Below are 13,515 nucleotides of genomic sequence, written 5' to 3'. Positions count from 1 at the left end.
GGTACTTCTGCGACTTGCTTCTTTCTTTACGTGTCTCCTCTTTCAGTCGACCGCTTCCTAACACCATGTTGGGTAGTTGTCATATCACTGGTTATATCATTACAGTGAGATCTGTTGACTGTGTTGGCACTGGACAAAATGTGTGCTATATTACAAGGAAATAGACTTAAATATGATGTGTCCCTTAATTTCCGTTTCTTTCCCCATGGTGTCCGCTATAAAAAGATTTCTGACGGAGGGTCATGTGACCAGAGTGCGTCTTTATTGGTCTACCTTGGTTTAGTGGCAGGTCTCAATGGCGTGTTGTTGGTAGGCTAGGCTGGTGGTGGCACTGTTACCTCTCGCGCCTCAGTCAAGCTGCGTCGGAGTAGCTCCATGATGACGATGAGACTGTACAACGAGGCCGGTTTAAAGCGTAAACCGTGCGCTTAATGAATAAAACCCTAGCTGAAGTAGGCATGTATATCTGGTGCGCGTGTACACAGTATGTGCTCACCTGTATATCCAAAATGCAGTTGAATCGATAACGAAAGTTCATTTTAATTAGGTTTATAACATTAAAACTACGGGTGAGAATGTTGAGGCTGAGAACAGTGCTGCTGATTCCAATTAGATCAGATTATTGGATTGGTTACAACAGATTATAGCGCGTCTGTTTCCAAGACGCTATATACAGAGAAAGCAGAGTTTATCTGACAAATTTACTCCTGTGGACGTCGCCATTATTAAGGTAAGGTTATGCTTGATAAAGTATCTGATTTATACGCTTTAACTAAAGCTTTAGATATTATTATAATGTTATTGTAGGCCATTGGATGTCAACGGACAACAAAAAGAGCACACTGGACACATGCAATTGCGGAACACATTCTCAAATAGCTTTGATCACATTTGTTTTTTAAACTGATGAACAAAAGGCGAAAAACTTTCTGGCATTTTCAGCGTATTTGCTGCGTCTGACATTCGTTCACGCATTGTTGTTTTCCATTCTGTGGAATAGGGACCAATAGCGAGCTGCCTGATATGCAAAAAACGATATTATTGTATCCAGCTAATAATTCATTGCATTAATTTGTAAAATTATTGACATGTGATTGTGAGAACACAGGCAAAATGGCCCTTTGCAACGACCACTGAGCATATTTCCTTCGATGATACTCATAGTACGTTTAAGTTTTCGAAATGAGCTTGGAGTATAGCGGATCATCAAAAAAAAGAAATAGACTAAATTATCAATTACTTGACGATAATGTTCCAGACCTCAGGTTATCTATAATGTAAAAACATCGATTTTGTGATTAGATTCTCTCCCATAAGAAGCTCCTGTATGGTTTGTTTGCAAGATGTTTACCAGTGACAGGTCATGTGATGCTTTGTATAAGCGTGCCTCTCGAAAGGAGAGGGATTATTGTTCGTGTTTGTTGACTCTTAGGCCTTAGACTGTTATCACTTTCAGGCCATAGTGTGTTCTAATCCATCAGATGCTGTCTGCTCTTTTCTGGGCACCAATCCCTACGAAGGGATGAATACAATTTAGTCTGGGTTTATGTAACACTGTCTTAACTACGCCAGTGGCAGGCACTATGTATGTGTTGAGACTGCTAGCCTTACAGATATTTGGATTGTTGACTTCTGAAGAAAGTTTTCACATTTGTTCCTGAGGTAGTGACAAGGTTAATAATGGAATCTGGATGTGTGTGAGGTTTGAGTGGGATTTCTGCTTTGTGGCCAGTCTTGTCATGATGCTTATCACCAAGGCTTTATTTGATAGTGGGTTGCAGATTCTTTGATTATTTTTATTTTTTTAAAGGTTTATTATTTAGGTAAAACCTAACATTTGCTAATTTATATAAATTTAGAACATATTCAATATTGGATTATGAATGGTTTATAACCCTTTTGTACCACACCACAAATTAGTCTGCAGTTGTAGTAGTTGAAGTCCCAGTCAGGGATCTTTGGGTGTTTTCTTTATAATGGATGTCACCCTTGAATACAGATTCATAAATTTGATGTCTCACAGAATGGATGTATGCAATTTAAATTAAATGTTTGTGTGTGTTAATAGTGCCTCTGGGGGTGGGGGTACACCCCAAAAAGTGAATATTGACTGTTAGAGAATGCATTATAGGTGTTACATGAAATACACAAAGTTTATGGGATGACAAAATTTGAGCAAATTTCTGTGGGTTTGTAGGTATTAGGTCAAAACACAGATTGCCCCTTTAAAGATTTTCTTTTTGCATAACACACGTATATATTAGAAGATAATTTACCTTTGCGGATGTTACACATGCCATTATGGATGTTGTAGTCTGATAGATGTTAAGATGTACTGTGCTAAACTATGCTTGATCAGAAGGCATAGTACATCAATCTGAGTACCAGTCATGTTAGCTCAAAGCTCCTAAATTCCCAGAGTACTGCTAGTTGTCTGTTCTAGTTGTCTCAGGGAAGCTCATCTGTATGCTCGTCATTCTCATCGGGGTCTCGACCTGACTGCAGTTCGTCATCGTAAATAACTTGAGTAGGTAAATGCTCACATTGGATGGCATCTGGCACTTTGGAGAGGTGTTCTCCTCATGGATGAATCCCGGTTTTCACTGTACAGGGCAGATGGCAGACAGTGTGTATGGTGTTGTGTGGGTGAACAGTGCGCTGATGTCAACGTTGTGGATCAAGTGGCCCATGGTGGCGGTGGGGTTATGGTATGGTCAGGAAGGTTTTATGGACAACGAACACAGGTGCATTTTATTGATGGCATTTTTAATGCACAGCGATACCGTGACGGGATCCTGAGGCCCATTGTTGTGCCATTCATCCACAACCATCACCTCATGTTGCAGCATGATAATGCACGGCCCCATGTTGCAAGGATCTGTACACAATTCCTGGAAGCTGAAAACATCCCAATTCTTGCATGGCCAGCATACTCACCGGACATGTCACCCATTGAGCATGTTTGGGATGCTCTGGATCGGCGTATACGACAGCGTGTTCCAGATCCTGCCAATATCCAGCAACTTCGCACAGCCATTGAAGAGGAGTGGACCAACATTCCACAGGCCACAATCAACAACCTGATCAACCCTATGCGAAGGAGATGTGTTGCATTGCTTGAGGCAAATGGTGGTCACACCAGATACTGACTGGTTTTTGGACCCCCCCAATACAGTGAAACTGCACATTTTAGAGTGGCCTTTTATTGTGGCCAGTTTAAGGTAAACCTGTGCAATAAACATGGTGTCTAATCAGCATTTTAATATGCCACACCTGTGAAGTGGATGGATTATCTAGGCAAAGGAGAAGAGCTCACTAACACAGATTTAGACAGACTTGTGAACAATATTTGAGAAAAATAGGCCTTTTATGTACATTGAGAAAGTCTAAGATCTTTGAGTTCAGCTCATGATAAATGGGGGCAAAAACAAGTGTTGCATTTATAATTTTGTTCAGTGTAATTACTCATTCATTATGTACCTGACATAAAACCCTAATACAGTGCATTATTGAAGCTTATCAAACAAAACCACATGTTACTGGAAACCAGTAAATATACCCATGGTTACACTCTAGCCTGCTCTAACTCACCCTTTCTGTTAAAACTTGTAAGGCCTTGCAAGTGGAAGATGGCTCACTGAAAAGCCTATTTAGAATCAGTGTTTGAAGATTTTGTGACAGACTGCATCTTGGTAAGTTTTGCCCAATTGCACATTTAATTTTACTATTGTAATACTATTACTGTTACATTATTACCTAGCAACCTGTTCTGAAATGTAACAATTTTCATAAGTTTCATGATTTTTAATTGTAGAGGATGGGGCTGGGGAAGAATGAAGGATACAGACTGTCAGGTTGATTCAAAGCTCAAGGTTCAAAGCTTTTTCTGAAGACATCCTCTGTTTTTTCATATCGCAATATTTATCGCAGAAAAACAAAATATTGCAATGTAAGTTCCAATATCGTGCAACCCTAATATAGTCGTGGCCAAAGGTATTAGCATGGTTGCTCTTCTACTGACTCACATCTCAAAAATTATGTTGAAATTGACCAAAATATTTGGTCTCAACAATTCCTTTCTTTGCAGTTAATATTATAGTAACTTTTGTTTTTGATTCAGAACCTAATGTATCCTTATGCAGTTGTGCTCATAAGGTTGCGTACTGTGGCAGAAATGTTGAAATTTTGGCATTTAATTTGAAAATACGACTGATCATGCAAAAAAAAGTATTTTATTTAAGGATAGTGATCATATAAAGCTATTTATTATCGCATAGTTGTTTGGTTCCTTTGGTTCCCAAAGGTTCCCAAAGGTTTACATACCCTTGAATGTTTGGCCTTGTTACAGACACACAAGGTGACACACACAGGTAGTGATGGCCAAATGAGGCTTCATTACCGTTCTTCTAGCCGCATGATATTATACTAGCAGCTCTAACTCAAATAGTATTTTTCTAAATAAAAGCCATCCTTGAAATTTACAAGGAAATATAGTTAATCTAGTCTGTACATTTTAATGTTTAATGTCTGTTCCAATATTGTTCTTGTCTGTTCTAGTTTATAGACTGGATTGTTAACTATATTGCCTCATAAATTTCAATTGTGTTTTATTTGGCAAAGAAAATCTGAGTTCTGCCAGCATAATATCCTGCTGCTAAAATAACGCTAATGAAGCCTTGTTTGGCCATCATTACACACAGGTGAAAAAGGCAATTAAAGGTGAATTTTCCACACCTGTGGCTTTTTAAATTGCAGTGACTGTCTGTGTATAAATAGTCAATGAGTTTGTTAGCTCTCATGTGGATGCACTGAGCAGGCTAGGTACTGAGCTATGGGAAGCAGAAAAGAACTGTCAAAACACCTGCACAACAAGGTAATGGAATTTCATAAAAATGTTAAAGGATATAAAAAGATATCCAGAGCCTTGCAAATGCCAGTCATCATTGTTTATTCCCTTATTGAAGTGGAAAATTCAGGGATCTCTTGATACCAAGCCAAGGTCAGGTAGACCAAGAAAGATTTCAACCAAAACTGCCAAAAGAATTGTTTGGGATACAAAGAAAAACCCACAGGTAACCTCAGGAGAAATACAGGCTGCTCCGGAAAAATACGGTGTGGTTGTTTCAAGGAGCACAATACAAAGATACTTGAATGATACAAAAATTAGCTGCATGGTCGAGTTGCCAGAAAGAAGCCTTTATTGCACCAATGCCACAAAAAAGCCCGGTTACAATAACCGAAAACAACTTGACATGCTTTTGAGCTTCTGGCACGCTGTAATTTGGAGTGATGAGACCAAAATAGAGCTTAATGGTCACAACCATAAGCGTTGTGTTTCGAGAGGGGTCAACAAGGCCTATAGTGAACAGAATACCATCCCCACTGTGAAGCATGGTGGTGGCTCACTGATGTTTTGGGGGGCTGTGAGCTCTGAAGGCACAGGGAATCTTGTGAAAATTGATGGCAAGATGAATGCTACATGTTATCAGAAAATACTGGTAGACAATTTGCATTCTTCTGTATGAAATCTGCACATGGGATGCTCTTAGACTTTCCAGCACGACAATGACCCTAAGCACAAGGCCAAGCTGACCATCCTGTGGTTACAGCAGAAAAAGGTGAAGGTTCTGGAGTACCCATCACAGTCTCCTGACCTTAATATCATCAAGTCACTCTGGGATCTCAAATGTGTGGTTCATGTAAGACGACCAAAGACGTTGCATGACCTGGAGGCATTTTGCTAAGACAAATGGGCAGCTATACCACCTGCAAGAATTTGGGGCCTCATAGACAACTATTACAAAATGCACCCTGTCATTGATGCTAAAGGGGGCAATACATAGTATTAAGAACTAAGGGTATGCAGACTTTTGAACCAGTGTCAGTTCATATTTTTCTTTGTTGCTATGTTTTGTTTTATGATTGTGCCATTCTGTTATGACCTACAGTTGAATGTGAATCCCATAAGACAGGGCTAATCAAATCCGGTCCTAGACGGCCAAAACACTTATGGTTTTGGGTTCTACCTGCTAGTTGATTGCCTTCACCTGGCATCTCAGGTCTGAATCAGTCCCATATTATTAGTAGAGGATAAAGCCAGAAATGTTTTGGCTCCCCAGGACCAGAATTGAATAGCCCTACCATAAGTAATAAAAGAAACGTTTTGCCTGTTCACTACTGTTTTCTTTACAAATGGTACATATAGAGGTGCTGGTTTCATTCAAGAAGTGAAACTTCTTATTATATTCATTCATTACACACAGACTGATATATTTCAAATGTTTATTTCTTTTAATTGTGATGATAACAATTGTGATATAACTGCCAACTAATGAAAATCCCAAATTCAGTATCTCAGAAAATTTGAATATTACTTAAGACCAATACAAAAAAAATATTTTTAGAAATGTTGGCCAACTGAAAAGAATGAACATGAAATGTATGAGCATGTACAGCACTCAATACTTAGTTGGGGCTCCTTTTGCCTGAATTACTGCAGCAAAGCGGCGTGGCATGGAGTCGATCAGTCTGTGGCACTGCTCAGGTGTTATGAGAGGCCAGGTTGCTCTGATAGTGGCCTTCAGCTTTTCTGTATTGTTGGGTCTGGCGTATCGCATCTTCCTCTTCACAATACCCCATAGATTTTCTAAGGTCAGGCGAGTTTGCTGGATAATTAAGAACATGGATACCATGGTCCTTAAACCAGGTACTGGTAGCTTTGGCACTGTGTGCAGGTGCCAAGTCCTGTTGGAAAATGAAATCTGCATCTCCATAAAGTTGGTCAGCAGCAGGAAGCATGAAGTGCTCTAAAACTTCCTGGAAGATGGCTGCGTTGACCTTGGACCTCAGAAAACACAGTGGACCAACACCAGCAGATGACATGGCACCCCAAACCATCACTGACTGTGGAAACTTTACACTGGACTTCAAGCAACGTAGATTCTGTGCCTCACCTCTCTTCCTACAGACTCTGGGACCTTGATTTCAAAAGGAAATGCAAAATGTACTTTCATCAAAGAACTCGGCAGCGGTCCAGTCCTTTTTGTCTTTAGCCCAGGCGAGACGCTTCTGACGCTGTGTCTTGTTCAAGAGTGGCTTGACACAAGGAATGCGACAGCTGAAACCCATGTCTTGCATACGTCTGTGCGTGGTGGTTCTTGAAGCACTGACTCCAGCTGTAGTCCACACTTTGTGAATCTACCCCACATTGTTTAATGGGTTTTGTTTCACAATCCTCTCCAGGGTGCGGTTATCCCTATTGCTTGTACACTTTTTTTTCCTACCACATATTTCCCTTCCCTTCGCCTCTCTATTAATGTGCTTGGACACAGAGCTCTGTGAACAGCCAGCCTCTTTAGCAATGACCTTTAATGTCTTGCCCTCCTTGTGCAAGGTGTCAATGGTCGTCTTTTGGACAGCTGTCAAGTCAGCAGTCTTCCCCATGATTGTGTAGCCTACAGAACTACACTGAGAGACCATTTAAAGGCCTTTGCAGGTGTTTTGAGTTAATTAGCTGATTAGCGTGTGGCACTAGGTGTATTCAATATTGAACCTTTTCACAATATTCTGATTTTCTGAGATACAGAATTTGGGGTTTTCATTAGTTGTCAGCTATAATTTTTTTTGATGATATTCTAATTTATGACCAGCACCTGTATTACCAATTCTCCAAGGGTATTCTCATTTTTGAGTACAACTGCATTACCATGGACGAGCTTCCTTAAACCATTCTTGTAAGCTTTTTGAAATGTGTTTGGGTAATTGTTCTTAAAGACTCAAGACCTTTGACGGAGATCCAGTCTTTTGACACTGGGTTCAACATTGCACAAAAATGCCTTGGTGTTTTCCTGATTTCATGATGCAGTCAGCGTGTTCAAGGCATCCAGTACCAGAGACTGCAAGGCAATCCCAAAACATAACTGAGCATCCTACATGTTTGACTCTGGGGAAGGGCGTTCTTTTCAATTGAGGCTTTATCAATATTCTCTTACTGGTTGAACCGGTTGATTGATTTTTATATTGAGGCAACTGAAACTAAGGTACCAATAATATTGCATGGATTTTTGTATTTCTTTAGAAATACCAACATGTTTCCTACCCTCTGCTCCAAGAAATGTTAGTGTGAAAAAAGTGAGATGAAGGAAATCTGCTTGTTTCGAAAAAAGAAATCACTGCTTGGTCCCCAATGGTTGAACGACTAAGTTCTTTGCATTCCAGGAATGGGAAGCTGTGGTTGTTGACCATGGCGGAGAATTCTTGATGTAGCGCAGGCAACAGAAGCAGCTTTTTTGTAAAGGTTGAGTTTCAGGTGTTAGGCAGATAACCAAGGAATTAACATTGGAAAAGCGTATTCGGGGTGAAATTGTATTTATTAAGATCCCTGTTAGCCCCTACCTTGGCAGCTGCTACTCTTCCTGCGGTCCTACTGCAGCACAATACAGGTCAATATGAATATTAATACATATACCATGTATTGAGTTCTGCCCTCTTAGCTTCACTAATATATTCAGAAAACAATGGGCGGTAGCTTAACTTCTTTGGTTAGTTGGGTTTATCTTGAGTAAGTTAGTTGAATGAGTCCTAGTTAATCAATTACTTCATGTTTTATTGTCTGTGTGTCTCCAGAGGCAGCCATGCTGACCACCTTAATAGATGGCTTTCTCTGTTGCCTGTCTGGGAAGTCAGGGAATGCTGTGGTTCCCATAGAAACATCGGAACCCGCCGACGGCTACGAGTTTGTGGAGGTCAAACCAGGTCGCGTCCTGAGGGTCCGACACATCATCCCGGAGCGAGCGGTAGTGGAAGAGCCGAGCGGGCCGGGTGGGAGTGTCCACTGCAAGAGGAAGATCACTGTGTATCGTAATGGACAGCTACTGATAGAGAACCTGGGGAACGCGGCGAGACCGGACCGGTTACAAGCTCAGAACGGAGAAACGGAAGCCAACTGTACGGTAGAGGTGGAGCTAGCAGACCCACCTTCCAATCCGAGTCCCACTCCCGACACCAATGTGGAGAGGACCGGGTCACTGGTTGGTGCAGGGGGGACTAGGTCTGGGGGAGTGTCGACAGCTCCGGCACTGTCCCTGGGATCGACCCCGGATCCGAGCCAGCAGCCCCGGAAGCGGCGGCGGAAGCCCAAACGCACGGTGGTGATCGACAGTGAGAGGAAGATCACGTCATGTAAGGGGACACATGCGGACGTGGCTCTGTTTTTCATTCACGGTGTAGGGGGCTCACTGGACATCTGGGGAAGCCAGTTGGACTTCTTCTCCCATCTGGGATACGAGGTCATCGCGCCTGACCTTGTGGGTCACGGGGCAAGCTCGGCGCCCCAGATTGCAGCAGCGTACACGTTCTATGCTCTGGCTGAGGACATGAGGGCCATCTTTAAGAGATACACACGGAAAAGGAACATCCTCATCGGACACTCTTACGGGTAAGTTCTTCGATGTTGCGATTGCTTCCTCGCTCACTATCACTCTGTCACTCTTTAACTATATCTCACTCTCGCTGCAGTGTGTCATTCTGTACATTCCTGGCCCATGAGTACCCGGACCAGGTCCACAAGGTGGTGATGATTAATGGGGGAGGACCCACAGCGCTGGAGCCTAGCCTCTGTTCGATTTTCAACCTGCCAACCTGTGTCCTGCACTGTCTCTCCCCCTGCCTTTCCTGGAGCTTCCTCAAGTAAGAGAGGTGTGTGTGTGTTGGTGTGTGTGTGTCTGTGTGTGCTTTGTTCATGAGGTCCACATATTCTCACAATTATACAAACCCATGGCAAGACTAATAAAGACAAGGTTTGGAATTGGGAATTTTAATGGAAATCTATTGTGTGTTTATTTGAAAGACAGAGCGCGTGGAGTGTGTGTGAGAACATAGTAACTCTGTCTTTTTTGCCCTTGGTCAGGGCTGGGTTTGCCCATCAGGGTGCAAAGGAAAAGCAGCTGTTGAAAGACAGAAACGCGTTCAATGTGTCATCTTTCGTTCTACGTGCCATGATGAGTGGCCAGTACTGGCCAGAGGGCGACGAGGTGTACCACGCGGAGATTACAGTGCCCATCCTGCTGGTGCACGGAATGCACGACAAATTTGTGCCTGTGGAGGAAGACCAACGCATGGCAGAGGTGAGAACACCCTAACACTGACTAACTCTTATTCTAATTTTATACCTGAACCTAATCAAACCTCTCCGTCGCCTCTCAGATCCTCCTGCTGGCTTTCCTGAAGATCATCAATGAGGGAAGTCACATGGTGATGATGGAGTGTCCTGAGAGTGTCAACACCCTCCTGCATGAGTTTTTCCTCTGGGAGCCGGACTCTCCTCCCAAATCCAAGCAACGCACTGAAATCACAGCCAAGAGACCCGAAACCGCCAAGGACCCCACCACATCCAATGGGGAAGCAACGTCTGAAAGCAACACCAAGAGCAAGTAACCAGAAGATGGATGGACGTGTGTTATGGACTTCAATCAGATGACACATTTAGTGGTGTGTATCGTCTACCATGGCTGAGTGTACTAGGAGTGTCTCCTCAGGTGCATGTAGCTGGATTGAGCCTGTTTGAACTAGATTGGGCTGGCTGAAACTGGTTTGGGATCTAGTTTAAGTCCCAAGACACTTCACCGAATGGGAAGGAGGTGTTAGAGGGACAAGACCGATGGACATGAATGAGGATGACCTTCAGGGTCAGTTGTCTTGTTCCTGGTCAGCTGTTCTGGTTAAGTGACTGGTCCGTCAGTGTGATGACGACATGTGGTAGAGAAAAAACATTTGTGAAGAGGAGCACTTTTCTGGTTATTGTGGACCTGGTTATGTTATTGGTTTGGTGTGTGGTACAAAGACCATTATATTCACTAAGTTTGTATTCACTGGTCCTGATTGCCAGTTCCACTACAAGATGTTAGAGAATGTAGTGATGAAGTCACAGAGGAAAACAACTAGCCAGAACTCAAGCCATGGGTTATCAAATGGTTGTGAAAAGCAGGAAAGAAACCCCAGAATGTTTTATTCTTGATGGATACAATGGGATATTTGGGAAAAAAAGGTTTTTAGGCAATGTTCATAATATACCTGCAGGAATGATGGTGTCACACTATTACCACCCAGTATTGTGATTAGCAGCGAGATTCACTTATTTCCTCCCTAGCAATGTTGACAAAATGGCAATGCTGCTTTGACTTTGCGGCTGGATCCAGTAGAAATCACTGTTGCTCCATTTGTGTTGATGTAAAACAAGTTTACTATATACTGCAGGGAATCATTTTACAATCTACACAAAATAACAAAATATATAGTGTTATATATATATATAGTGTTTACAGATTTTTTAAAAACTTTTGGATAAAAGTGCTAATTCAAGCAGAACCCTACTAGTGTATGGGATAATTAATCTGAATGGAGCATAATGTTCTTAGAATTCACCTGTCTTCCACATGAGTAATATGCCATGTGTAGCACTTCAATATTTGAAACTTTTCACCATTGTGGGTGAAGTTCAATAAGAAATGTGAAATGTTTGACAATCAATGCTGCTTATTTTAAAGAATATAACTAAGTTCCTCAGGATAAGAGTGTCTGTTAAATTAATGTAATACAGACTTAAATCACACACGTCAAAATCAATGCAACGGACAAAGTATTGATGTTGATAAAGATTTGCTTTATCTAAAGATATAGTGAAAATTATTTGCTAAAGAATATAATCTGACTGGTCAAAAGAGCTGCTTGTATAACTGCTGCACTCATATATTTTATTTTTGGTAAAAACTTAAAAGTACACAAACACTACAGCCCCGAATCATGGTTCGAAGACATTATTTTTATATCGTAGGTGGTCTTTCCTTGCATCTGTCAATTAATTTCAGAGTGGATACATTTCTCTTACAACATCCTCACTGTTTTACAGAAACAGATTTGTTGGGGTTTTAACTTGATTCCAGCTTTAACTGGGTAGCACACTGATCATGTGTTTTCTGCCTTTTTAAGAAAGAGCTTTATAATAGACACCTGTTCATATTACCTGCTCCAACTATGCTGAACAAATGATTGTTTGGCTGGTTTTCAGGGATAAAAAGATGTAAGCAATGAACGTTTGAATATAACCACGTAAGCTTTCTGGTATGTGACTATGGTTACTTGGGGGATGAACATGTAATTTGAAGATATCCTGTTTTGTCTAAGTGTCCTCATGCAAAGATAGCATTGAATAACATCAATGTATTACATAATGTATGCTTTAGTCTCTGGCTAGGTATTCACTCAGAATTACGTCCTGTGTACCACAGGACAGGGAGTGTCAGGATAATCTCCTGTTCATTACTATTGTTATTCTGAAACCTTATGGTTAAACTCTGGTGTTAGCACTGCAGTAGTCGAGTTATTTGAAAAGATCACTATGCCATTTAAATTTTTCAAACACTATTTTAATCGTGGAAGGTGCTGTATAACTATTTGTTTTTGAACAGTATGGTCAACCACAAAATGAGAAATGTATTTTGAAAACCTCTGCTCTTGCAGAATAAATGAACAGTCGTCATGGCGATAAAGATCTCATTAGCGGTTTCATACTATGAACAGTATTCAAATGTGTTTGACTGTTAGTACGAATTCATACTTTTTATACAATATGAAACATTTATTTGCAAATGGTGATGATTAAATAGGTCCTGGTGCCGAATGCACGATTGAATTAATACCTTTTAGAATTGGGTTCTTGTGTATGAAATGTGTATCATCACAAAGTCGTGAATAGCTCTGAATTTGCGTAAACAGTTGGCCTATCACATTTGTGCACTTGTATGTCTTATGTTTGTTCATGTGTTTGCCTTTATTGATTTCAGAAATAGACTTTGAAAGAAATGTTAGTTCACCTAATTAAATCTGATAAAGATTACATTGTGTACCCTGTAATCTTTAAAAATGTGTTGGCCATTGTCATGGAAGTCACTAAATGTGAAAGGCACAGACACTGTAGATTATTTTCACAGGTAAAGCTCTATTCAAGATTTAGCCCATGGTGTCCCCCTCCCATGCATGTTGTTGCAAAATTTGGCAGCAACATAGGATGTCTACAGCCCTTTAGAGGGCTGTAACCAAAGCTATCTTGAGAGGTTAGCCTTACTAAATTACTGGATTGTACTTAGCAATATGATTTCATTGTACTATGGAATAACAAAGTTTCTACCATGTACTCTGTGCCAACTCTAGCCTTTTGGGGGCACTAAGTACGATTTGTTTTGGGGCCCCCTCTCCCCTAGTGTTCGGGGCCCTAAGCAACCACGTACCAAGTTGAACCAGCCCTGCATGTACTGTACAGTACATACAACTCTTGAAAAGATTTAGACCACTGCACCTTTTTCTTTCCTTTCCAAAAAAGTAGAAAGGGATGGTTTTTGAGTGAGGAATAGAAGGGTAAAATTAAGAGACCACTGCAAACTGAACGCATCTTTTCCTCACTCAAAACTTTCCTTTTCAACTTTTTTGAAAGGAAAGAAAAGAGTGCCGTGGTCTTAACAT

General features: G+C 41.1%; 1 protein-coding gene across 2 annotated transcripts; it reads left to right on the top strand.

The window, feature by feature from the left end:
- The first annotated feature begins 306 nt into the window (after positions 1–306).
- On the top strand, positions 307–12,717 carry abhd8b (abhydrolase domain containing 8b). 2 transcript variants are annotated; one of them, XM_010872574.3, is made up of 5 exons: positions 307–730; positions 8,626–9,436; positions 9,517–9,687; positions 9,908–10,124; positions 10,204–12,717. In XM_010872574.3, exons 2-5 carry the CDS (start codon positions 8,634–8,636, stop codon positions 10,432–10,434), a joined length of 1,422 nt encoding a protein of 473 aa, XP_010870876.2. In that variant the 5' UTR covers positions 307–730; positions 8,626–8,633; the 3' UTR covers positions 10,435–12,717. The 2 variants fall into 2 exon arrangements, with proteins under 2 accessions (XP_010870876.2, XP_019904388.2); XM_020048829.2 differs by lacking the exon at positions 307–730 and having other exon boundaries at positions 7,633–9,436.
- The last annotated feature ends 798 nt before the right edge of the window (positions 12,718–13,515 follow it).

Source organism: Esox lucius, chromosome 8 (genome assembly GCF_011004845.1).
Source record: "Esox lucius isolate fEsoLuc1 chromosome 8, fEsoLuc1.pri, whole genome shotgun sequence".
NCBI lineage: Eukaryota > Metazoa > Chordata > Actinopteri > Esociformes > Esocidae > Esox > Esox lucius.
Note: the sequence above shows the minus strand (reverse complement) of the source record. Positions and strands in the feature narration are given on the sequence as shown.